Source organism: Saimiri boliviensis, chromosome 17 (genome assembly GCF_048565385.1).
Source record: "Saimiri boliviensis isolate mSaiBol1 chromosome 17, mSaiBol1.pri, whole genome shotgun sequence".
NCBI classification, from domain to species: domain Eukaryota; kingdom Metazoa; phylum Chordata; class Mammalia; order Primates; family Cebidae; genus Saimiri; species Saimiri boliviensis.
In genome coordinates this window covers 40,451,368-40,477,506 of record NC_133465.1, presented here as the reverse complement: position 1 = coordinate 40,477,506, position 26,139 = coordinate 40,451,368, and the positions used below count along the sequence as shown (strand labels likewise).

At 39.6% G+C, this 26,139-nt stretch overlaps 1 protein-coding gene across 14 annotated transcripts in view; it reads right to left on the bottom strand.

Moving 5' to 3' along the window:
* Positions 1–26,139, bottom strand: part of SPAG9 (sperm associated antigen 9) — a 147,291-nt gene that overhangs the window by 12,783 nt on the left and 108,369 nt on the right. For 8 of the 14 annotated variants that reach the window (XM_039476097.2, XM_039476099.2, XM_074388584.1 and 5 more), the window contains 15 exons: positions 25,455–25,628; positions 23,896–24,025; positions 22,765–22,854; positions 22,366–22,533; positions 20,766–20,937; positions 17,084–17,302; positions 16,609–16,804; positions 13,780–13,905; positions 12,049–12,129; positions 11,294–11,361; positions 9,212–9,360; positions 6,856–7,027; positions 4,251–4,364; positions 2,942–2,980; positions 1,531–1,707 (listed from right to left, as the gene is read on the bottom strand). In XM_039476097.2, coding sequence (XP_039332031.1) covers positions 1,531–1,707; positions 2,942–2,980; positions 4,251–4,364; positions 6,856–7,027; positions 9,212–9,360; positions 11,294–11,361; positions 12,049–12,129; positions 13,780–13,905; positions 16,609–16,804; positions 17,084–17,302; positions 20,766–20,937; positions 22,366–22,533; positions 22,765–22,854; positions 23,896–24,025; positions 25,455–25,628 — 2,075 coding nt within the window. The remainder of the gene's footprint in view (positions 1–1,530; positions 1,708–2,941; positions 2,981–4,250; positions 4,365–6,855; positions 7,028–9,211; positions 9,361–11,293; positions 11,362–12,048; positions 12,130–13,779; positions 13,906–16,608; positions 16,805–17,083; positions 17,303–20,765; positions 20,938–22,365; positions 22,534–22,764; positions 22,855–23,895; positions 24,026–25,454; positions 25,629–26,139) is intronic. The other 6 variants (XM_039476103.2, XM_039476105.2, XM_074388583.1 and 3 more) reach the window with 2 other exon arrangements.

Here is a 26,139-nt window from a genome sequence, read left to right as displayed (position 1 = left end):
GAGAGTGGTTACCAGTGAAGAGGAAAAGGAGAGGAGAGTGGGATTAGCTAGGGATACAAAGGAGATTTAAAGGGGATTCCGCAATATTTTCATTTTTTTTTTAAAGCAAGAGAAACACTGTTACCAACAATCCCATTTCTAGGAAGGAAATGACTATACAACTACATAAAATGTACAAATGAGGTTTCAGAAAGCTAATTATCATTGTTGTTTAATAACTGAGTAATTGGTTAAGGTACCATATGCCAGCCCTTGTCCTATGCACATATAATCATGTAATCTTTAGAACATCCTTGGGAAAATAAGTATGATGAGTAATTTGATGTGTTAGTTTGGTACACAGATATTTGGTCAAACATCAGTCTAGATATCATTTTGAGTCTTTTTTAGATGTAATTAACATTTAAATCAATAGACTTTGAGTAAAGCAGATGAGACTTTGAGTAAAGCAGATGATGTACCACAGTGTGGGTGGGCCTCATCTAACCAGCTGAAAGCCCCAGGAGAAAAAGACTGAGGGATCCCAAGGAAAGAGAGATGTGGCCTCCAGACTGCTTTCAGATTTGAACTGCAACATCAACTCTTCCCAGGGTCTCCAGCCTGCCAGCCTGCCCTGCAGATTTCAGACCTGCCAGTCCCCACAATTGTGTGAGCCAATTCCTTACGATGTCTCTCTCTTCACACGCACATACACATGCATCCTATTGGTTCTGTTTCTCTGGAGAACCCTGCCTAATATACTAAGACACTGGTGTTTCTATATCACACAGTTAGTTGGTTGGGCAAAATCAGATTTGAAATTTGTCTAGCTCCTAAACTTGCCTCTTATGGGAAAAAAATTTCAAAACATGGGTCCTGCTTACAGATGGTCAGGAATATCATTTTAGTATTGTCAATGGATAAATTTTCATTTTTCACTAGACATCATCACTACTGCCTTTTGTCTGAGTGGTGCTTTATAGCTCCCAATAGCATTTTTATTAATTTTCATAACAAATGAGGTAGGCAGAGCAGATATTAATCACAACCACGCAGGAGGTAGGAAATGAGTCTCTGAGGTTAAATGACTTGCTCACGGTTAGTGGCAGAGACAGAGGGCCTGGGCCCCAGATTCCCTAGTCCACTGCTTTTCACTGTTAAGCTGCTAAAGGTCCCAGAGCGAATTCTCTATTTCTTCCTCCATGCAGCCTTGATGACGGAAGCTTCTTTCTAGTGATTTCCCTTATTAGATCAAGACCATTTTTAGGAATCCATGAGGACAAAATAATACTACTGCTTTTCAAAAAGAAGCAAGTCTCCTAAAGAAAAATCAACAAATGTGTCTTTGAGGGTGGGAGAAATAGTCTAAGATAACTTCATTCAAGTATCCTTATAGCACTTTATTCACACCTCCATAATAGAACTTCCTTCGTAGATATTTAAATTACCTGCAATTCGAGTACTTAGCCTTAGAATATTAGGTAGTGGAACCAAGAGATGACTGAAGAGAGACAATTACATGAAACATCTTAACAGAATAATCTAACATACCTGGGACTGCCACAAAGAATTTGACAGCATCCCGGTGCCCATGGAAGCAAAGTTGTGCATGTGCCATTGAACAATAGGGTATAAATGTCCCTGGAGTCACTTTATCGCTGTTTTCATCACCATATACGCGGATTACACTTCCAGGACGATTTCCCGGTAAGCCTGAGGTTTTATTTGCTGCAACAGAAAAACCAAATACCAAATATTTTCACCTAGAAAACAGTAATGAATGTAAGAGGTTACTGGTTAATCCTTATGATATTATCTAAAAGCTACAGCCAGTTGAGATAAAACAAGGATGGCAATGCCAATTCAAGACAAAGCTGGGAAAAAAAGAGATACAGCATGCTAGTTATTTTTAAGTACCTCAGTAAATGGAGTAGGGGATTTTGCCAGTCTAGCAATAAGTAAGCTTATTTTTTAAATACATCTATTCATTTAAAAAATCTAATTAGTTAAAAAAAAGAAAACAAATTTGAATCTTAGTTGTGTCTCTTTCATTTTGTTTTTAATGTCCATGTTAGAAAACTAACCATTATACAGTTTAAAGTAAATGGGTATATTTTCAAATAGTCTTTCTTTATAGTTTATCTTCTGATTTTTCTCCCTCGCAGTAAGAATATTTCCCTTGAGGCCGGGCGCGGTGGCTCAAGCCTGTAATCCCAGCACTTTGGGAGGCCAAGGCGGGTGGATCACGAGGTCAAGAGATCGAGACCATCCCGGTCAACATGGTGAAACCCCGTCTCTACTAAAAATACAAAAAATTAGCTGGGCATGGTGGCTCGTGCCTGTAATCCCAGCTACTCAGGAGGCTGAGACAAGAGAATTGCCTGAACCCAGGAGGCAGAAGTTGCGGTGAGCCGAGATCGCGCCATTGCACTCCAGCCTAGGTAACGAGAGTGAAACTCCGTCTCAAAAAAGAAAAAAAAAAAAGAATATTTCCCTTGAAGGGACTGGTAAAAAGCTGTTCCTACAAGAATCCAGTCACTACAATAAAGTAGTTTTTATTGGTATCAGACTGATGGTGTGCTGCATTACTGTAAAACACCAGACTCACAAAACATCCCCATTCCATAGGCAAGTTAAGTAAATGAAAGAAATATGATCGGTAACAAGAGTAAACAATGTAAATTAATGACAGCTTTAAGAGATGTTTCATGTTTATACTGGAAGGAAAGTAAAGTCTGAAAGAAAGTTCAGCTGCAACAAAAGATGATAAATAGACTAAGCTGCTGAGCAGTTTGGTGGCCATGTAACAAACATTTAAAAAAAAAGACACCTGCTGCAATGCAGTGACTGCAAGTGGATGACATTTAGGAACATTCAAGAGGATATTCTAGGGGAGTGGTAACAGCCTTATAGTGGCTATCAGAAGCCAGGAAGAAGAGCTTGGTTCAGGATCTGCACTTACCCCTCAGCCCCAGTAAACGTCCCTGGTGGAGGATTACGGCTAAAGTGAGAAAGGAGGAAAGGGGACATGGAGAGGTGTACGACAGGGAGGAGAGAATTACTGTGAGCCACCACTCTCAGTGTCTTCTATCTGGTAAACCTGGCGCTCAAAGCCCCTAATGAAATTAACAAGATCCCACTTGGCATAATACCAAGTAACACATAAAGTTCTTCCCAAAGTTTCTATAGAATCTCTGCTTAAAAAAGAAAATCTGATTGATGGTGGTTTTGTTTTTTTTTAAATAAAAAAGCAATGTTAGTGAATCTGAATCAAAATACTAAGAGCTCAATGTGCAGCATTTCCTAATGCTAAAATTTCTCCTTTATTTCTCTTTTCCTTCTCTCTCTCTCTCTCTCTCTCTCTCTCTCTCTCTGTGTGTGTGTGTGTGTGTGTGTGTTTGTGTATTTTAAAAAAGGAATTCTGTTCCAATGACTATGCTAACCTCTTATAAAGAACTGAAATGAACTCTAGGGGATCCTGGAATCTCTTTGGATATAAGGAGAAGTCTAAATATGACTTGTAAGTAACTGCAGAAAAGACAACTGGGATTGAAAACTTGGGTTCTTTTAAAGGCTTCCAAAATAGCTTCTAGTCTTTGTCCCTCCTCTGGCCTGAAAAAAGGTAAGGTGATTCTGAGGTGTATATTTATTAATGTATTTTATGGTCTTACATTATTTGCTTTTAAACCATTCCCTGCCATGAATTTTGCAACACAAAAACATTTACTTAATGGATGATTGATGTAATGGGACATCATATGAGAAACACACAAGGCATATTTTATTCATAAAAACAATAAATCACATTCTTTTAAAATAGAAGATAGATGGAAAGCCTTGCTGAACTCCTGAGAAACTTATTCCACAACTTTTTTCAAACCTCAAATAAGACAAATGGAATATCCTAAACTACCTGCTAGGAGATATGAAAAACTAGGATGAATGCCAAGTAGTGTTTCTGGATAAAGGCATATATACTAAGGCTTAAGAAAAATGGACTTCAACTTTTATTTCAAAGATGAAATAGGACTGTGATTCCTTAATTGTAAAAAGGAGCTTCTCATAATGAAAACCTTTTAATTATGAGTGTTGGTCTTGATACATGAAAACTTATTTTCCTAGAGTTTATAAGTTTCACTGAGTGAAGTTAACAATAGCTAGATCTTTGCCATCATTGATTTTCTGAGCTAACATAGATTTGAATTCCAGACATAACTATTTCCTATAATTCTCCTATTTGTCCCATGGCAGTTACCTAAAAATATACTTACTTTCTGTCAACGGGATGGAGATAATGACACCGTTTCCTGTCCCCACCCACAAACGATTACAAGACACCATGAGAGCTGTGATCCTCACAAAAGAGAAGCCCAGTTTTCCAGTACCTGTAAAGAAAGTAGGGAACACTTTATTGAGAAACTAGAGCAGGCAGTGTGTTACATTCCAAGTTCCTTAGAAGTAGCAGGATTACAAAACAAAACAAAATCAAAAACAAGTAGCAGGATTGATACAATACAGAGGAAATGTGACTAGAGTTAAATGGATGTTTCCTGAAGCTTCATATCAAAGTAAACTCTTATTGGGGCTTATTGTCTATCTGACAATTTGGGGTCAATGGAAAAAGAAAAGCTTAAAAGTGAGTAACATACCTATTAGTTAGAATTCAAGTATGCAGGCAATAAGGCACATCAGAACTGTGACATAGGATTTACTTAGGGAGCTGTAAAATCAAACCAACACATACAACAAAAAACTCCAGCGAAAAACAGTGCAACTGGCTGGGCACGGTGGCTCACGCCTGTAAATCCTAGCATTTTGAGAGGTCAAGGTGGGACGACTGCTTGATCTCAGGAGTTTGAGACTACCTGAGCAACATAATGAGACCTCATCTCTACAAAAAGCACAGAAATTAGCCAGGCATGGTGGCACACCAGTAGTCCCAGCTATGTGGGAGGCTGAAGTGGGAGGATCATTTGAGCCCAGGAGTTTGAGGCTACTGTGAACTGATAGCACCACTACCCTCCAGCCAGTGCAACAGAGCAAGACTTTGTCTCTAAAAACAAACCAACCCACAGAAATCAAGTGTCCTTTGCTCTTACAAGCTGAAAAAGTTCTGGTTGCTCTTAAGTTTTCTTTGCATAGAGTAAAATATTTGTAAACAAAATCTACACTTTTCCCCTCAGTTATATACTTAGGTTCTAAAGCAGTTTAAAATTTTTAAGTTTTATATAAAAATAATTTAGGAAGAATAAATGTATTTTTGTATTTCAAGTTAACTTTTGCAACTGATCTTATTTTCAGTGATTTGATAGGCAAATTTATTGAACAGATAATACATTTTAAAAATACATTAGTCACTCATAAGTTCTACTTACAAGAACTGAGGGCATGATCACAGAATCAGTGTTAGAAGGAGGCTTAACCACCATTCAGCCTATCCTAGGAACCTTTAACCTCCAGTCAAAGTACATCCCTGAAATTAGTTTGTGTTTGAATGTGTATACATAGCTAGAAAGAAGGTTTTCTGAGGGCAGTAACTCTAAATGGTTGAAAACCACTGATTCAGTTCAATCATTTTTCATGAAAGGATTCTTTCATGACATTCCCAATAATCATTATAGCACTGGGTCAGGTGCTAAAGATACAGCTGGGAATAAGACAAAGATGGTCCCTGATCTTCATGGGAGTTAGGGTCTGTAGGACAGAGATCACAATAATGACAAGCCCATGAAGAAAAACTATGACAGGACCTAAATGAAGGTCTCTCTTGAATATGACAGGTAGGCTATGACCTGAAAGCTAAGTAAGTTAAAAAGGGACCAAGAACTTCCCAGGTAGACAATACAGCAGCACATGTGAGGACCCTGAAATGGGAAGGAGCTTGTTGAGCTGTCATGGTGTGAGCAAGGAGAGTGTTTGAGAACATGTAAGGTCTCCTGGTCGCGTCACCTCACCTAAAGGCAAGAGTAGAGTGTGTCATGGTAGTATCTGCACCTTGGTTATAGGCAAAGAACAGACTGGAGTGGCAACAAGGAGCCCAGTTAGGAGGCTTATGGTTACCTGGGGATAAAAGGATACTGGCAGAGACAAAGAAGTAACTGATTAAATATAGTTTCAGAGGCAGACTTGACAGTTCCTGATGACAGATCAGATGTGGAGAATAAGAGAGGAGGAGTCCAAAATGATCCCAACTTTCCATCAAGAACAATAAGGGGCCAGGTGCACTGTCTCATTTCTGTAACATTAGGACTCTGGGAGGCTAAGGTGGGCCAGTTGCTTGAGCCCAGGAGTTTAAAGACTAGCCTAGGCAACAGAGTAAAACCCATTTCTTTGGGGGGGTGCGGGGGAAGTGGCTGGGCATGATGATGTGGGCCTGTATTCCAGCTAATAGGGAGGCTGAGGTGGGAGGATCACTTGAGCCCAGGAAGTCAAGGCTGCAGTGAGCCATGATGACACCACTGTACTCCAGTCTAGGTGACAGAGTGAGACCCTGTCTCAAAAGAAAACAAACAAAGAAACAAGGTAGATTGAAACATCTGTCTGACACTTTCAGTGATAAAAGTTCACTATTCCTGAGGTAACTTAATTCATTGGTTCTACCCAGCATTTTAGGCTATTTAAAAATAAAAACAAGGCTGAGTAAGGTGGCATGTGCCTACCTATACTCCCAGCTACTCCGGAGGCTGAGGTGAGAGGATAGCTTGAGCCCAGGAGATCGAGGCTAGAGTGCACTATGACTGCACCTGTGCATAGCCATGCACTCTATCCTGGGCAACAAAGCAAGACCCCATTTCAATAAACAAATAGACAAATAACATAAAACAAAACAAAACACCCTCTTTGACTGGTAAAAGATAAAATGCATTGGAAGCTTACCTAACATTTTGCTTACATAAGGCTCAATGTCCACATCCTGTAGATGTTGATAAGTGTGTGCATGATAGAGACGGAGAGTAGAATCCAAGCGAATGGAGACCCACACGCCATCCCCCACCCATGCAAGCTGTCGCACTTGGCTCTCCTTCCTGGGGTGAGCATCAAAAGATTTCTAGGAGAGATTGTCCAATCACAAAGTTAATTTTGCTACATAGGAATACCTATTTAAAACTGTGCTAATTTGCACAACAACTTAGCAGACTATTAAAAGATAAGCCCAAATGTTATATATTAAACATGATTACTCTTATATACACAATTGCTTTCATCCTAGAATGCAAAACAAAATAAAGAACTAAGAACAAGATATTGGATTTCAGCACTATATAGGATACCAACTTATAAAAGCAATACTAACATATCCACACTATGTAACAATGTTCAACAGAAAGATTTTCTTTTTTTTTTTTTTCTTGAGACAGTCTTTGCTCTTGTCACCCAGGCTGGAGTGCAATTTCGTAATCTTGGCTCACTGCAACCTCCGCCTCCCAGGTTCAAGTTATTCTCCTGCCTCAGACTCTCAAGTAGCTAGGATTACAGGCACACACTACCATGCGGGGCTAATTTTTATGCTTTAGTAGAGGATGGGGTTTCACCATGTTGGTCAGGCTGATCTCAAACTCCTGACTTCAAGTGATCTGCCCTCCTCGGCCTCCCAAAGTGCTGTGATTTTAAGAGTGAGCCACTGCACCCAGCCTAACAGAAAGATTTTATCTCTGGATTTTGTGTTGTTGCAGAGCCCTGTGTTGAAATAAGATCACAATTATAATTCATCAGGCTGGGTGCTGATGGCTCACACCTGCAATCCCAGCACTTTGGGAGGCCGAGGTGGGAGGATCTCTTGAGCCCGAGTTTGAGATCAGCCTGGGCAACCCAGTGACACCCCAACTCTACTATAAACACAAAAATTAATCAAGCATGGTGGTGCATGCCTATATTCCAAGCTACTTGGGAGGCTGAGGGGGAAGACTGCTTGAGCCCAGGAGTTTGAGGCCAGTCTGGGCAACATAGCAAAACCCAGTCTCTACAAAAAACTTTTTAAAAAATCAGCCAGCTGTAATGGTGTGTGCCTGTGATGTTAGCTACTTGGGAGGCTGAAGCAGGAGGAGTGCTAGAGCCCAGGAGTTTGAGGCTGCAGTGAGCCCTGATCATGCCCCTGTACTCTATCCTGGGCGACAGAGTGAGACCCTGTCTCAAAACAAACAAAAATGCCAAAATATAATTAAACTAAAAGGAACCACACTGCTGTATATGTGTGTGAGATACAAGCTGAACATTTCCAATCCAAAAATCTGAAATCTGAAATGCTTCAAAATCTGAAAGTCTTTAAGTGCTGATGTGACACCATAAGTCACCCCGAACACATTATTATTTTTTACTGCATTAATGGTGTATCATATTTTTCACTGTTATAAAGTATATATGAAACATAAATAAATTTTATATTTAGACTCTGGGTTCCATACCCAAGATATTTCATTATCTATGTATATGCAAATATTCCAAAATCTGAAAAAATACAAAATCTGAAACACTTCTGGTCTCCAGCATTTTGAGTAAGGGATACTTGACCTATGTGTGGGTGGATGGATGGGTGGGTGGGTGGATGGATGGATGGATGGATGGATGGACAGGCAGATAGAGAGACAGATAGAATAGATATTAAAAACAAATACCAAGTGGTTAACTTTGGGACTTCTAGGGAAAGAAATGTGATTTGGGGGAGGGTGAAAATTTTAAGGTGAAGCTTTCACCTTCAAATTTTCCTATCAGTTTTTTTATCCCTAAACAATTAGAATGCACTTATGTATTGTGGTAAAGGGAAAAAAAAAAACAAACTGTAAGAAAACAATACTAGGAGGTTTTCATTTTTACAACAAATTCCCAGTGCAATGTTATTTCTGTCTAGGACACATATGTGGATGTGCCTGGATACACATGGGGAGGGCAGGGAGGAATTGTCTTCTCAACCAATCCTCATACAACTAAACATATCAAGAATCATGTATTCAAACAAAAACACATATATATCTCTGGATACATGCACAGGCACACATGTAAACATTCATGTATGAATCCTCTTTCCTTTTTAAAAAAGCTACTTCCTCCCCTCACGGTCAAAAACGGCAAGAGAGTTGAAGTAATACAGAAAGCTAAGATATTCAAATACATTACTCAAGTGCCCTAAAACACACAGAACAAGAAAACAATTTCTAAAGAAGCTGAAAATAATTATAGTCCAACAGTCCTTGGATAATACAAATTCAATAAATACAGAAAACATAGGCTGACTTGCCTCTATTTTCATGGCCTTTGGCTGCACCACATAGATTTTGTTCCTATAGCCACACCAGACTTTGTCATGTACCACAGTCATGCAACGGATGGAATGATGAGGCCGTCCAAGGTCTAAGAGGTGATAGTTTGACAAATCCCACTGCCCGTCTTTAAAAGAAATAAAAGATTATAGTTAACGCATACCACCTGCTACTCAATTTCAACACAAGAAACATTTGTTGTATAATTAAATTTATTGAGGAAGCACCCAAAGTACCATATACTAAATATACCTTTTATTTGCAGACTGAGTTCTTTATTTCATAAGCTACCAAGTTGAAAAAGATCCTCAAAGATCATCTGCTTCAAACTGACACCCAGTACCCCCTTTAAAACATGCTCACAAAAGCAGTGATGTGATAATAAATCAGTTACAAGTTATCTGTTTATCATATTTTTAGAATTAGAAATGACTTAAGATTATTTTGGGAATAATGTCTCTCAATCACTTGCATTTTGATTTATTTTCTTGGGTAGAAGTTGAGGGTAACTCATTGCTAACACTTTAGGAATTATGCATACTACATTTTCAGTGATAAATAGAAATACAAAGGAGAACCAGTCACCAGAACCTTGCTTTGCTTTGTTAGCTTTTGTGAGCACACTGCCTCATAAGGCAGCCATCCCATTTTCAGACAGCTTTAGTTGAAAAATATTACCCATACCTAGCTAAGTCCGCCTCTTTGTATGTAATTACCCATTAGTCTGCAGTCTTGCAGAGTGGAAACAAAAGAATAAATCCAATCCAACCTTCTTCGTTATAGCCCTAAGTCTTCTCCTTTCAAAACCAAGTATCTTCGGCATGTGGTACCTACCATAGTTTATAGACCCTTCAACCTAACTCTGTTTTGTTGATGTCCATTGAATATGCTGTCTTATCTAGCCTAGTAGAGCAGGATTATCACCAGTCCTGTCCTGAATACTTTTTTCTTTGAGGCTTAATGCAGTAAACTCATATTGAGTCTATAGTCAACCTTTAGGTAATTCTCACTGTTCAGACTTGTCTCCCCATCTTGTTCTTCTGAACTCAAATGCAGGACTTTATACTGACACTTACTAAATGTATTTTACTTGTCTTATGTTGTCAATATTATTTTAATTCAGTTTACCAAAACACTTACTGTTTAATTTTTTTCTAGGCGTTTCTACTTATTAGCTGAGTGACCATGAAAAAGCGGCCAAAATGCTCTGTGCTTCAGTTTCCTCATCTATAAAATGAGGATGACATGGAACTTTCTTAATAGTTTACTGTGAAGTTTAAATACAGATAAAGGGCTGAAAAAGGTAAAACAGAGCCCTCTTGCTCTTTTCATGATTTAGGCACCAATCAATTACAAAAGCAACTAACTGTCATCTACCCAACATTTCCCCAAGCCCAGAAAGATAGGAGATTTTGGGAAAAGCCGTTCGAAAATCCAAATTCATGGTTATCTACGTTTCATAATACTTCCCAGATATAACAATCGAGTGGGTAGAAAATGACGTATCAGTTTTGGTTGACACATGTACCAAGGAGTTATGAGGAATACATACATCAATTCCCTCAATTTAATTCATTCAAGTAGGGTTTCTGATACCACCACCCCTCTATAGATGAAACAATGGTTTTAAAGGGGGAAAATATAAATAAGGTGACATGAAAATGATTAAACCTTACCCAATTATAAAATTCTTTTTAAAAAAGTCCAAATGTTAAGTGGACACAAATTATTTTTAAAACATAGGACATAAAAAAAATACCAAGTCTCTCCTAATTGCATAAGTATATGAATGAAAAACAAATGTTTCCCTATCACATTATTTTAAAGTACCATAAAATGCTAAACTACTTGCCCATTGTGGTAAATACATTTTCCCTAAGGTATCTGTTAATGTATACCTCCATGCAGGCACTAATATATTTACTGATGTTGTGTATTGTTAGTATTTATTTTTTATCCTATTGAGTATCATTTCTTTAAAACATAATAAGCAAATCTACTTAAAAATGCTTTGCAAAGCCACAAATTAGTGTCCCTGTTATATACACATCCCCACTCACCCACTCCTCTGTGAAAGATTGCAAGGGTGCCATCAGCCAGGGCTACTAACACGATTCCCTTCACGTGTCTGCAAACAGGAAAGGGGAGTTCAGAACTCTCCGTTTAGGAATAGAAGGGACCATAGGGTACTCAACTAGTTCAGGGCCTCACAAAGGGCCAATCTGTGATGAGATGAGGAGCTGACACCAGAACATAAAGGAACAAACCGCTTTCTTCATTGTGCATGTCCTGCTATGAAAAAATGTCAGCTGAAGTAAACCAAAAGCATGAGTGATATCTCAGCTATTTTACTTTCTGGCCCAAGCTTCTCTTCTCATCACAGACAATCAACATAAAGTCCACAGACCAGAGACATGCACCTTGAGTGGAACCAACAGTGTCAGCTCTGTGGACTCAAAGACAAACCGTCTGATTTTATAGTGAACACACAGAAAAGAACGAGTAAATCAATGTCCCAGTCAACATACTTACTAACCATAAAGAATATTCTAAAATAAACATAAATTAATATGTATTGGTTCTTTCCTGCAGTACTAAAGAACTGAGGACTGAATCAAGCAAGTTTTCCTTTCTACTGGTTTTCTATTATACAGTTTTATTCTCACTTCTTTAGTTCCACAAAAAGGGTTAAAAAACCAAACAAATATGGATACTAATTTAGTCATGAAATATGTATTAGCTTTAAAAGTCTTAAAACCTAGTTTATATTAAAATGCAAAGTTTAAACAAGAAGAATTTCAAAAATAAAACTTACACAATACTGAGAATCGAATCTTTAAGTTTAATGGAATGGAGACATTTCCTCCACTGGGCTACAGATGAATGGACATACAAACTGCAAGAACAAAGTCAACACTGGTAAGGCATAGAGCACATCAAGACACTGCATATATCTAATAATATTACTAAGTTCATTCAGAAGGAAAGAACAGTAACATAGAAATTTTAGGAAAAGGTGCTGCTGCTTTTGTACAATGGTCAGAAAAGAAAAGTGACAGGTAAGTAGAGAAATAGGCTAAGGTAGAGAAATAGGCTGCTGAGCAAAGGGAAACATATGAAGACTGAAAAACAGGAACTAGAGCAATGCACAGTCAGTTTCACACACTTAGTCTTTGGGCAAAACTCTTTTTGTGAATTACCTTACCTGTCTACTACACAGACCTATAACTTTTGGATGACAGAGTGGCCTGCAGCAGGAAGTGGCAAACTATGGCCTACAGTCTGCCAACTGTTTTAATCCAGTCTGCAAGCTAAGAATAGTTTTTACATTTTTCAAGGTTGTGGGAAAAATCAAGGGTATTTTGTGACAGGGGAGATTCACTTGAAATTCAAATTTCAGTGCCCATAATGTTCTACTGGAGCATAGTTACACTAAGTTTGCCAACTCTTCACTTTAGAGTATTGGACTCATACAGAAAAGATGCATGGCAGGTTGAGTAACCCTTATTTGAAATTCTTGGGACCAGAGGTGTTTGGATTTCTAAACTTTTTTTTTTTTTTTTTGAGACCGAGTCTCTCTCTGTCGCCCAGGCTGGAGTGCAGTGGCGCGATCTTGACTCACTGCAACCTCCACCTCCCAGGTTCAAGCAATTCTCCTGCCTCAGCCTCCCAAGTAGCTATGATTACAGGAATGCGCCACCATGCCCAGCTAATTTTTGTATTTTTTAGTAGAGATGGGGTTTCACCATGTTGGCTAGGATGGTCTCAATCTCTTGACCTCGTGATCTGCCCACCTCAGCCTCCCAAAGTGCTGGGATTACATGCATGAGCCACTGCGCCCAGCCTGGATTTCTAACTTTTTTCAGATTTTAGAATGTTTACATTATATACAACAGTTGAGTATTTCTAATTCAAAAATCCAAAATGCTCCAATGAGCATTACTTGTGAGCATAATACCAGTGGTCAAAAAGGTTCAAATTTTGGATTAGAGATGCTTGCAACAGTCATCTTGCTTAACCTTTGGAAATGCACAATTTTGTAAACTCTCCACATGACTGGAAAGTGAACAAACCATATAATATTAGTTGTCATCATCTGACTTTTCAGATTGTGATTTGTTTTGCCTATCCTCATAAAATATCCACTAAAAGTTGGGATTGGGACTTCCTGCAGCCAACATGTTGGTTTAATCCCAGTTTTCCTGCCCACATTCTAGCCTACATAAATATTCTCTGTCTCTGTGTTGTTCAGGATCTTCTATTTCTGGATCACCCCAATTTAAAAATTTTATGTACCTCTTCTTCCAAGAATATTATATAAAGGGAACATTCTGTGACAAAGAAACATATGGCTTACCATTCAGAACCAGTGCAAGTCCAGTTTACGTGGTAGTTGCAACACACATCAAATTGTGTGTGTGTGTAAAATGCTTTGCATTAATCCATACTTTTTGCCTTTGTGTTTACCACATTTTACTTTCTTCTGATTTCAAAAGCAAAAGTAAAACAATAAACATATTCTAACGTTAAAAGTGTTGGCACCTACCAGCCATTCTGAGCTCCAAGCCACATAGTTGGTAAAAGACTACTCATTTTCTGGGCTTCTTCTCTCACCAGGTCTTGTTCATTTGGTAGTACTGATATTGGATCTTTATATGCATCTGAGTCATTGCTGGAAAGGTAGGGCAAAAGGAGAGAAATCTGAGTATACTTAATTACAGTTTTCAGGGACTGAATACTTCTATACTTAAGTTAGTTTGTTTATTTTATTTACTTTTTAGAGATAGGGTAGCGCTCTGTCACCCAGGCTGGAGTGCAGTGGCACAACAAGGGCTCACTGCAGGCTTGACCTCCCAGGCTCAAGTGATTCTTCCACCTCTGCCTCCTGAATAACTGGGACCAGAGGTACACACACTATCACACCTGGCTTAAACTTACAGTTAAAAATAAACAACAAACACCAAAATTCCAGAAAAGCCAAGTCAATGCTTGTATCACATATTTCAACAATTGTACCAGAAATAACAATATGGAAGCCCAAATTGTTATGGAAGCCCAGAAGCAGATAAGATAGTAAGAAATGGTAACTAAATACAGCAGTTACTATTCAGACTATTATTATGGCTGTCTCTTATTTTGGATTTTATCATAGTTTCTTCTCAGGTGAGAAAGAAAGGAGGGATACACACATATAAAAAGGAAGGAGAGTCCAGGTGCGGTGGCTCATGCTTGTAATCCTAGCACTTTGGGAGGCCAAGGCGGGAGAATCACGAAGTCAAGAGATCGAGACAATCCTGGCCAACATGGTGAAACTCTATCTCTACTAAAATACAAAAATTAGCTGGGCGTGGTGGTGCACGCCTATAGTCCCAGCTACATGGGGGGCTGAGGCAGGAGAAATGCTTGAACTCGGAAGATGGAAGTTGCAGTGAGCTGAGATTGCACCACTGCACTCCAACCTGACGACAAAGCAAGACTCTCGGAAAAAAAAAAAGAAAGAAAGAAAAGGAAGGAGATATATAAACAATTATCTGAAATAATAAGTTAGAATATGTTTAACATTCTATCACAAAAACTTTCTTTTGAATTGCCAGGGCATATTTAGTAAAAGATATATAATCAGGCTATCAAATTCAAACATGACTTATTCTTAAATTAATACTTCAGGCCGGACGCAGTGGCTCATGCCTGTAATCCCAGCACTTTGGGAGGTCGAGGTGGGTGTATTTCTTGAGACCAGGAGTTTGACATCAGCCTGGCCAACATGGTGAAACCTTGTCTCTACTAAAAATACAAAATTTAGCTGGGTGTGGTGGCACACGCCTGTAATCCCAGCTACTTGGGAGGTTAAAGCAGGAAAATAACTTGAACCTGGGAGGTAGAAGTTGCAGTGAGCCAAGATCGTGTCACTGTGCTCCAGCCTGGGCTACAGAGTGAGATTCCATCTCAAAAAAAAAAAAATTAAATATTAACCTATTTATGCCAGAGGCTGCAAGATTTTTTTGGGAAAAATCAGACCTTGGCGATGACCTTGAGCAGTAGGATATAACTTCCACAAGCTTAGCATTCCAATAATGGACCACTAGGTATAAATGGGTTATTAATTAATCTTGCTTACTTTATACACTAAGAGTAAGAATATTAAACTTTAAAAAGGATCTAAAGAGACTCTCATCTAGAGAGGATCTAGAAAAGGTAGGAAAGAAAATGAAATAATTCACTAAATGGGTCTAGATTAACCAATCCTTTAAAGAGGAGCCTAAAACAAATTGTTTTCTTTTGTTTGCTTGTTTCTTTTCTGACACAGGGTCTTGCTCTGTTTCCCAGGCTGCAGTGCAGTGGTGAGATCATGACTCAGTGTAGCCTCCAACTCCCGGGGCTCAAGCAATCCTCCCACCATAGCTGAGGCCACAGGTGCACACTACCATGCCCAGCTAATCTTTTAAGTTTTTTGTAGAGATGCGGGTCTCACTATGTTGCCCAGGCTAGTCTTGAACTCTTGGACTCAAGCAATCCTTCTGCCTTGGCCTCCCAAAGTGCTGGGATTATAGGCATGAGCCACTGAAACCAGTTGAACTGCTTTTTAATAAAATCTTTGCATGAACACTAAATTCAAAAAGGTCATTCACGCCCATGTGGGAAACTCAAACAATGGCCAATTCTGCTGATAACTGGAGTGAAAATGAGAATAGGAACAGGATTAAAATGACAAAGAGTTACCAAAAGAATGGAAGACAGAAAGTATTAAAAAAAAAAATCAGACCAGAGGAGAAAATGAACAGGAAGATTTTTGACTAATATATAGTTATACATCCGGTAAAAACATTTTAGAAAATGATGGACAGCATATATGGTGGTGGTTCCACAAGATACTACTACTATATTTTACAATACCTTGTGTATGTTTATACACACAAATACTTACCATTTTGTTCCAACTATCTACAGTATTCAGTATAGTAACATGCTGTACAAGTTTCTAGCCTAGGAGCAACAGGCTATTCCATATCGCCTAGGTATGTAACAGGCCATAACCTCTAGATTCATGTAATTGTACTCTATGATGTTCACACAATCATAAAATCACCTAATGACACATTTCTCAGAACATATCCCCACTGTTGAGTGATACATCATTATACTTTTATAGAAAAATTATTTTTTTTAAGTTGGAATGTGTATAGAATAAATGGGGGCAAATATCTACCCAAAATGATGGGGGAGGATATACATGAAGATATCACAAGAATAGGTGTCTTTTAGTCCACCACAATGACGCTAATTAGTGGAAATATTTTGGCTGTTTGAGATTATTTTGGTTCCTTTAATTTGTACACTTCACCCAGTTTCCTAAGTTGATGACTAATTATTATACCTTGACTGATACACTGGGGAGAGGTCTTCTGGGATCTGAACTCCCAAAGGATCTGTAAAGACATGCTCTGTGTAGACTCCAGTTTGAGAGATGTCCACGGTGTCTTCAGCTGACCCCGCATTGCCTTCTGTAGCTTCAGTTGCTTCTTCTGCTGTTGGAACATTTTCATCAACCTCACTATTTTCTGCTTCCATTTCTACAAAGTAAATAAAACACTAACTATTCTGAGACTGGGCTTTTCTCCTCCAATTATTTCCCAACACAAACCCCTGTTATAGAATTCCACTCCATCTACCCACTCCTTCACACTGTATCATGAAATTGAGAATTCTTGATTCCATTTAATAGTCGTTACAGCATCTTCTTTCAAGTTCTTTCATCCTTGTTACTTTAAGATCTAAATTAAGTCCACAATGAGGCATCTGAGGGTAGCCTTGGACTCTACAGAGATGTCAGGTAAAATAAAAGGCTATACCTGGTGGTTTTTCCATCACTGGAGAAGCACCATTGGTACTAGGGGAAGTGGCAGCTCCTGTCACACCTTCTGCAGAACAACCAACCACCGTGATGCCTCCTAACAGACTGTCTGTCTCTGCTGAGCTGTTGCTTGTCATGCTTCCACATAAAGATGCTTTGTCTACCTGACCAGATTCTGAAAGATCTTCTCCCGCAGGGTAGTCTGTTTCTCGTGCACCTGAAAAATAAATCTTCTTGTAACAGCAAAGTAAACTTCTATAAATAACATTTTCTTCACTAAAATAATTACAGGTTTGAAATGAGAGTATGCAGGTGAGATGTAGAGCTACCTGAATACAAGTAGCCTTAAATTTATGCAATCAAATCTTCACAATATGGGAAGGTAACTTAAAAATTAAGATAATACTTCTATTAACACAAGTCCAAATAACCATGAAAATGTGAGAAATGAAACTTCTGTTCTTTTTTTTTTTTGAGACAAACTCTCACTCTGTCACCCAGGCTGGAGTACAGTAGTGCAATCTCAGCTCACTGCAACCTCCATCTCCTGGGTTTAAGCGATTCTCCTGCCTCAGCCTACTGAGTAGCTGGGACTACTGGTGTGAACCACCACGCCCGGCTAATTTTTGTATTTTTAGTAGAAACAGGTTTCACTATGTTGACCAACCTTGGTCTTGAATTCCTGGCTTCATGTAATCCACCCACCTCAGCCTCCCAAAGTGCTGGGATTACAGGCATGAGCCACCATGCCCACCCAGCTTCTGTTCTTAATGAGCTCCTCAGCAGCCACAGAAGGTTAAAAACAAACTAATTATATCTGACGACACCAGCCAACAAGAAATTCTATTAAATCATCAAGATTACTACTTGAAGTATAAGCTTCTATTACTGCTAAAAATTAAATACTCCAAGTATACACAATGACTCAGATATTAGTAAAATACTTAAAAACTAGGCATTTACAATATAATGTAAAATATTTATAATACAAAAATAAATCTAATTTAGAAAATTGTTTTATTTATCTCACATTAAAAACTTTTGTTACAGTACATATATATATATATATATATAAACAAAATTTGCACTTTACTAAAAGTGTGTAATTCACTGGCATTAATATTTACAGTATTGTATAGCCATCACCACTATTTTCTTTTTCAGACAGACTTTCCCTCTTATTGCCCAGGTTGGAGTACAATGGCACAGTCTCTGCTCAATGCAACCTCCGCCTCCCAAGTTCAAGCAATTCTCCTGCCTCAGCCTCCCAAGTAGCTGGAATTAAGGGGGCCTAGCACCATGCCCAGCTTATATTTTTAGCAGAGATGAGGTTTTATCAGGTTGACCAGACTGGTCTTGAAATCCTGACCTCAGGCGATCCATTCACCTTCGCCTTCCGAAGTGTTGGGACTACAGGCGTGAGCCACCATGCCAGCCTTTTTTTTTTTTTTTTTTTTTTTTTTTTTTTAAAAGAAAGGGTCTGGCCGGGCGCGGTGGCTCAAGCTTGTAATCCCAGCACTTTGGGAGGCCGAGGCGGGTGGATCACGAGGTCGAGAGATCGAGACCATCCTGGTCAACATGGTGAAACCCCGCCTCTACTAAAAACACAAAAAATTAGCTGGGCATGGTGGCTCGTGCCTGTAATCCCAGCTACTCAGGAGGCTGAGGCAGGAGAATTGCCTGAACCCAGGAGGCAGAGGTTGCGGTGAGCCGAGATCGTGCCATTGTACTCCAACCTGGGCAATAAGAGGGAAAGTCTGTCTGAAAAAGAAAATAGTGGTGATGGCTATACAATACTGTAAATATTAATGCCAGTGAATTACACACTTTTAAATGGTTAAAGTGCAAATTTTGTTTATATATATATATATATATATATATATATATATATATGTACTGTAACAAAAGTTTTTAAAAAACTGCTAAAAATATAAGCTGGGCATGGTGCTAGGCCCCCTTAATTCCAGCTACTTGGGAGGCTGAGGCAGGAGAATTGCTTGAACTTGGGAGGCGGAGGTTGCATTGAGCAGAGACTGTGCCATTGTACTCCAGCCTGGGTAACAAGAGCGAAACTCCGTCTCAAAAAAAAAAAAAGAAAGAAAGGGTCTTACTCCCATTGCCCAGGTCAGAGTATAGTGGTGCAATCACAGCCATCGCAGCCTCGACCTCTCAGCCTCAGCTCTCCTCCTGCCTCATTTGTTGCTGTTTTGTGGAGATGAGGCCTTGCTATATTGCCCAGATTGGTCTTGAACTTCTGGGCTCAAGCAATCGTCCCACCTTGGCCTCTGAAAGTGCTAGGATTATGAGTATGAACCTTCATGCCTGGCCTATTTCTAAAGCTTTCCATCATCTCACACAGAAACTCTACCCACTAAACAATAACCCCCCATTTTTATCTCCCTCACTCCAGCCCCTAGTAACCTCTAACAAATTTGTCTCTATGAATTTGTCTGTTCTAGATATCTTATGTAAGTGGAATCATACAATATTTGTCCTTTCGTGTCTGGCTTATTTCCTTTGGCATAGCATTTCCAAGGTTCTTCTGTGTTACAGCATGTGTGAGAACTTCTACCTATAGTATAACATACTGTATACTTAAAAATTTATTAAGAGGACTGGGCATCCCAGTACTTTGGAAGGCCAAGGCAGGCAGATCTTTTGAGCCCAGGACTTCGAGACCAGCCTGGGCAACATCATGAAAACCTGTCTACAAAAAGTATAAAAAACTTCGTCAGGTATGGTGGTATGTGCCTGTGGTCCCAGTTACTCAGGAGGCTGAGTTGGGAGAATCACCTGAGCCCGGGAGGTCGTGGCTGCAATGAGCTGTGACTGCACTACTGCACTCCAGCCTGGGCAACAGAGTGAGATGCTGTCTCAAAAAACAAAAACAGAAATGTGTTAAGAGGGTAGATCTCAGCCTGGGCACAGTGGCTCACGCCAGTAATCCCAGCACTTTGGGAGGCCGAGGCGGGCAGATCACTTTAGGTCAGGAGTTCCAAGACTAGCCTGACCAACACGGTGAAACCCCATCTTCAGTAAAAATACAAAAATTTAACCAGGCATGATGGTAGGCACCTGTAATCCCAGCTACTTGGGAGGCTGAGGCAGGAGAATCACTTGAACCTAGGAGGTGGAGGTTGCAGTAACCTGAGATTGTGCTGCTGCACTCCAGCCTGGGCAAGAGAGTGAGACTCTGTCTAAAAGAAAAAGGGTGGAGGCCGGGGTGGGGGGCGCGGGTAGATCTCATATTAAGTGTTCTTACCACAACAAAAAAATAAAACATTAAAAAGAACTTCATTCCTTTTTGTGGCTTAATAATATTCCAACGTATGGATATATCACACACACCTCTTTAATTTTTAAACTAATGTTTTAACATCACATAATGTTTAATCCAAAACTTTAGAAGGCCTTTCCTTATTAATTAATCCAAATAGTCCTCTGGCTCCCAGTTATCTTCTCTTATTACCATCATTTTATTTTATTCACAGTATTTTTCACTACCTAAAAATATCTCCTTTATTCAATGGTTTCCAGTTTGTTTTTTAATCTTCCCCAACTGGAGCATAAGCTTTATGACAGCAAGGTACAGAACTGCATCTTCAGCTACCACATCAGTGCCCAGCAGGTAGATGGTGTGGATGGAGGGGAGGGCAGAGAAACTCATGACTCACTCTTACCTGGCACACTTGCAATGCATAGAACATGAGAGTTGCAAACAGTGAAACTGTCTAGGATGTTGCCAGGTTGAACAGCATCAATAATAAGAACTTTTGTAGCCGAATGAGTGCTGGTACAGATCCAGACTAAACTGGATAATTCTTCTTGATTTTTTAACTCCTTCTGCTGTTCCTATATAGACAAGGATGGAAAATGTTTAAAATGATACGTATGTGCAAATATTCATAAGGTGGTGCTATTACAGTAAAAGGCAATACTATTTCAAATTTATTTTCAGATTATTTGGAAGGGTAAAAATACAACCACTGATATGATTTGGCTGTGTCCCCACCCAAATCTCAACTTGAATTGTATCTCTGAGAATTCCCATGTGTTGTGACAAGGACCCAGGGGGTGGTAATTGAATCATGGGAGGTGGTCTTTCCCATGATATTCTTTTTTTTTTTTGAGACGGAGTTTCACTCTTGTTACCCAGGCTGGAGTGCAATGGCACGATCTCGGCTCACCGCAACCTCCACCTCCTGGGTTCAGGCAATTCTCCTGCCTCAGCCTCCTGAGTAGCTGGGATTACAGGCATGAGCCACCATGCCCAACTAATTTTTTTGTATTTTTAGTAGAGACGGGGTTTCACCATGTTGACCAGGATGGTCTCGATCTCTCGACCTCGTGATCCACCCGCCTCAGCCTCCCAAAGTGCTGGGATTACAGGCTTGAGCCACCACGCCCGGCCTCCCATGATATTCTTGTCTCGTGAGTAAGTCTCATGAGAACTCATGAGTTTATCAGGGCTTTTCGCTTTTGTATCTTCTTCATTTTCTCTTGCTGCCATCACATAAGAAGTGCCTTTCACCTCCTGCCATGATTCTGAGGCCTCCTCAGCCATGTGGAATTGTAAATCCAATTAAACCTCTTTTTCCTTCCCACTCTCGGGTATGTCTTTATCAGCAGTGTGAATACGGACTAAAACAACCACCTCTCAATATTATTTAGCAGATGAAAAACTAGCAGTTAGGCTGGCACAGTGGCTCCCATTTGTAATCCCAGCACTTTGGGAGGCTGAGGTGGGAGGATTCCTTGAGGCCAGGAGTTTCAGACTAGCCTGGTCAACATAGTGAAACCCTCATCTCTACAAAAAATAAAAGAATTAGCCAGGTGTGGTGGTGTGGGTGTGTAGTCCCAGCTACTTGAGTGGCTAAGGTGGACGGATCACTTGAACCCAGGAGGTTAAGACTGCAGTGAACCATGATCACGCCACTGCACTCCAGCATGTGTGACAGAGCGAGACTCTGTCTCTAAACAAAACAACAAAAAACCTAACAGGTAAAGCAGAACAATGATAAACTCTTCTATTATCTTGTTCACTGGAGTGATTACACAGGTGTATAGATTTGTCACAACTCTGACCTATACCCATTTCAAGTGCACACTTTTTTGCATGTAAATTATACCTTAATAAAATTGATTTTAAAGGAGTGCTGAGGGACAGTAAGCCAGGGCATAGTAATCCCAGTTAGAAGCTGGACCCAGAGGTGAATTTTAGATGAAAGCATTAAACAAATAGTCTCATAAACCGGGTCAAATGTTAGTACATACACTTACCTTCAGTTCCTGATCTAACTTATCTAAACTACTCTGAGAGGCACTTCGTTGTTCACTGCCTTCTGTATCCAAACCAGCAACATCCTTGTAAAATACACTTGCTCCAACAACAGAACCACCATCTCTGGTCTTCCCACCAGATAAATTGACTCCAACAGCACACCACAGCTTCTCAGGTGAAAAAGAAAAGAATATTAAGTCTAGATGTGTTTAGAATTTCTCATCTTTTTTTTTTTTTAAAGAACTGATATTGTAAATACAGGTCTTTAATACAGTCTAAAATTATAAAATGAACAATAACACCACCATAGAAGTAACCCTTAGACTTTTTTGGTTTTAGAAAAAAAAAAACTACCCAGAGTTTAGGAAATATCTCCTTTAACTTCACAATGAACTTACCTTCATTGATGTATCTTTTTCATCTAGAGGTCTGAGATAGACAGGCACAGGTAAATTTTTCATCTTATTTTCGCCTTGACCATTGGTTACCTAATAATTGTGGAAGGAGGAGAGAAAAAGGCACATTAGTAAACCTCATCAAAAGTGACTTTCTTACAGATCCACTGAAACATGGCCAAGCACTGCTGTTGTTTACTCCTTGAAATCAAGTTCAAGTTGATTTTGCTTCTTTCTTTCTTCCCTTTTTTGGGGGTGCGGGGGGGTGCGGAGGGAGAGGGTTGCTTTACTGCCCAGGCTGGAGTACAGTGGCTCGATCACAGCTCACTGCAGCCTCAACCTGCTGGGCTTAAGCCGTCCACTCCCACCTCAGCCTCCCAGGTAGCTGGGACGACAGAAAAGTGTCACCACACCCAGGTAATTTTTTATATTTTTTTGAGAAGGCAAGGTCATGCTGTGTTGCCCAGGCTGGTCTCGAATTCCCTAAGCTCAAGCCATTCTCCCACCTTGGCCTCCCAAAGTGCTAGGAGTACAGACATGAGCAACTGCATCGGCCAATTTTGCCATTCTCATTCAAAGACCAGAAAAATCAAGTTGAGCAATTCGATAAACAGGATACAATGGGAGCTCAAAAAGCAGCTCTAATTAACACATATGTGCCCATATGCACACACATACATGTTTGTACACAAACATGTGAGTCCTTTGGGTGTAGGAATTATGGCGTAGACAGATAAAGTTCCTGAAGACTTGAACTTAATTTTAAATGAACAGTTTGAAAAGTTCCATGTCAGTGATTTTTTAAACAATGATGCTGGTTTTTTAAAAAATGAAATCTTCAAATATTAAACCAGAATTGCTCTGGTTAGAGCAGAATGGATACCTCAAACTCCATGCACTTAGCCACCCTTTATTGACTCCTCCTCTCCTCACAGACTCAGAGCATTTCATTTGAGTTCTACAGCTCTAGAAAACAGCCTGAAAACCACCACCCCCCATGCTTAAATGTGTGCCCAGTCCACGCAGCTGATATAAGCAGAACGGGGATGTATACGGTGAATCCTTCACGCCCAGGCACACTCATCTCACCCCGTTATTTCTTGCTGGATCCTCTTACCACACACACATTATTACCTGTTTGTACTTCTGAGGCAGACTCCAGCCAAATGCCTGTACTCTACCATCTTCCTTCTGAACATGTGCTTTTACCTGACGATACTGCTCTCTTTTTTGTTCTCTGCGTGAGGCTAAACTAGCTTCAGTTCTAAAAGGAAAAAAGATTTCCCTTTTTAATTAAGTGAATACAACAAGAGTTTTATCTCTCCTCTGTCACTAAAACAGCAAAAACAAAAAGGATGATTTCAAATTAGTTTATTCCAACTATCACAGCTCCTTAAAAAGTGTTATACTAGGCTGGGTATGGTGACTCATGTCTGTAACCCCAGCACTTTGGGAGACAGAGGTGGGTGGATCACCTGAGGTCAGGAGTTCGAGACCAGCCTGGCCAACACGGTGAGACTCAGTCCCTACTAAAAATACAAAAATTAGCTGGGCATGGTGGCACATACTTGTAATCCCAGCTACTCAGGAGGCTGAGGCAGGAGAATTGCTTGAACTTGGGTGGTGGAGGTTGGCAATGAGCCAAGATCGAGCCATTGCACTCCAGCCTGAGTGACAAGAGCAAAACTGTCTCAAAAAAAATTTTTTTAAAAGGGGGTTATACTAAAGCTGGCCTTTTTAAGTTTGTGCAGTGAATTCAGTGCCTAAGCTTTAAAAGGTTAGCAAGCAGCTTTGTTATATTAAATTGAATAATCAGCCACCAAATTTCTAGCCGGTTTCAGATGCTGGCCATATGAAAGGGGAAAATTCTTAAGTATTTTTGACTTTTTGCTGTTGTTGTTCATTCAAGAAATATTTACTGAGAATATCCTAATGCTAGAAAAAGTGCTAGAAGTGATTTAAAAATTAAGTAAATCAATATCTGCTTAGGAAGATTAATATAGGTTAGATTTTATATCTCGTTAACTTGTTTCAGAAGATAAAAATGCAAACTGACTTGGCAAACTTTGGAGTTACAAGGTAAAATATCATTAAAAGGATTCTGAAAATAATTTGCCATTCTTTTGGCCATTAAAATTTTCGTAAGATAACTTGCTATGTATATATACCACAGTTAACAAATCTACCTATATGTCAGATACTTTACAGATAACTGTATAATTGGATGTAAACACTTTTGAGACAGGTTATCAGATTAATTTTACAGACAAAGAAACTGGGGGCTGATAGGTTAATTTGCCCAACTGTTTGTACCTAATGAGTAGTAAAGTCAGGATAAAAAACCAGGTCCTTTGTCACCAACAGAAATGTTCAAACATTTAGGATAAATTCCCATTTATCTCTAAACACCTTTAACATGTCTATTAACAAGTATCTATCAATGTTATCATACTAGCCAAAATGAGGCATTTTAAAAAGTTCCTTCTCTTTCATAAAAACTGAAATGCAATTTTCATAAAAACCATTAACTACGAGTAATTTACTTGAAGGCAGCCAAGTTACAGAAATGACTTTTTATAGATTTAGCTGAATCCTTATAGCTAATAAGAGAATATTATCCTTATAGCTAAGCCAAGAATATTCTGAACTATTAACTTATTTAGAACATAACCATTAATCTGGAAAATACTTACTCTTCACTAAGGAAATCAAAGGCTTTGGACTTATCCCCAGGGAGCTGAGATAAGGTGCTGCTTCTTTTCTTGACAGAAGGAGTAACATGAGAGGTGGGTGCATTGTACTTCAGATTAACAGGTGGTTCAGGCTTCTTAGTCGTATTACTTGAGGAGCTGAAAAGTCGGCTGAAACTAAAAGAAGAAAATGTGTCTGTGTGTCACATGTAGTGTGAGGAACAATCCTTGACTTTCCACAAACTTTTATGCTGAGAAAATTTCAGAGCACTTTTACAAAGCAATGAGTTAGAAATTGGCAAAAAAAAAAATTTTGTAGTCACACGATGCAGCCTTAGCAGTAACTGATGGCCAAACTCAGACATTCAGGGAAGAGAAACTATTGCTTAGAATTGCAGTGCCTGGGCCGGGCGCGGTGGCTCAAGCCTGTAATCCCAGCACTTTGGGAGGCCGAGGCGGGTGGATCACGAGGTTGAGAGATCAAGACCATCCTGGTCAACATGGTGAAACCCCATCTCTACTAAAAATACAAAAAACTAGCTGGGCGTGGTGGTGCGTGCCTGTAATCCCAGCTACTCAGGAGGCTGAGGCAGGAGAATTGCCTGAGCCCAGAAGGCGGAGGTTGCGGTGAGCCGAGATCGTGCCATTGCACTCCAGCCTGGGTAACAAGAGCGAAACTCTGTCTCAA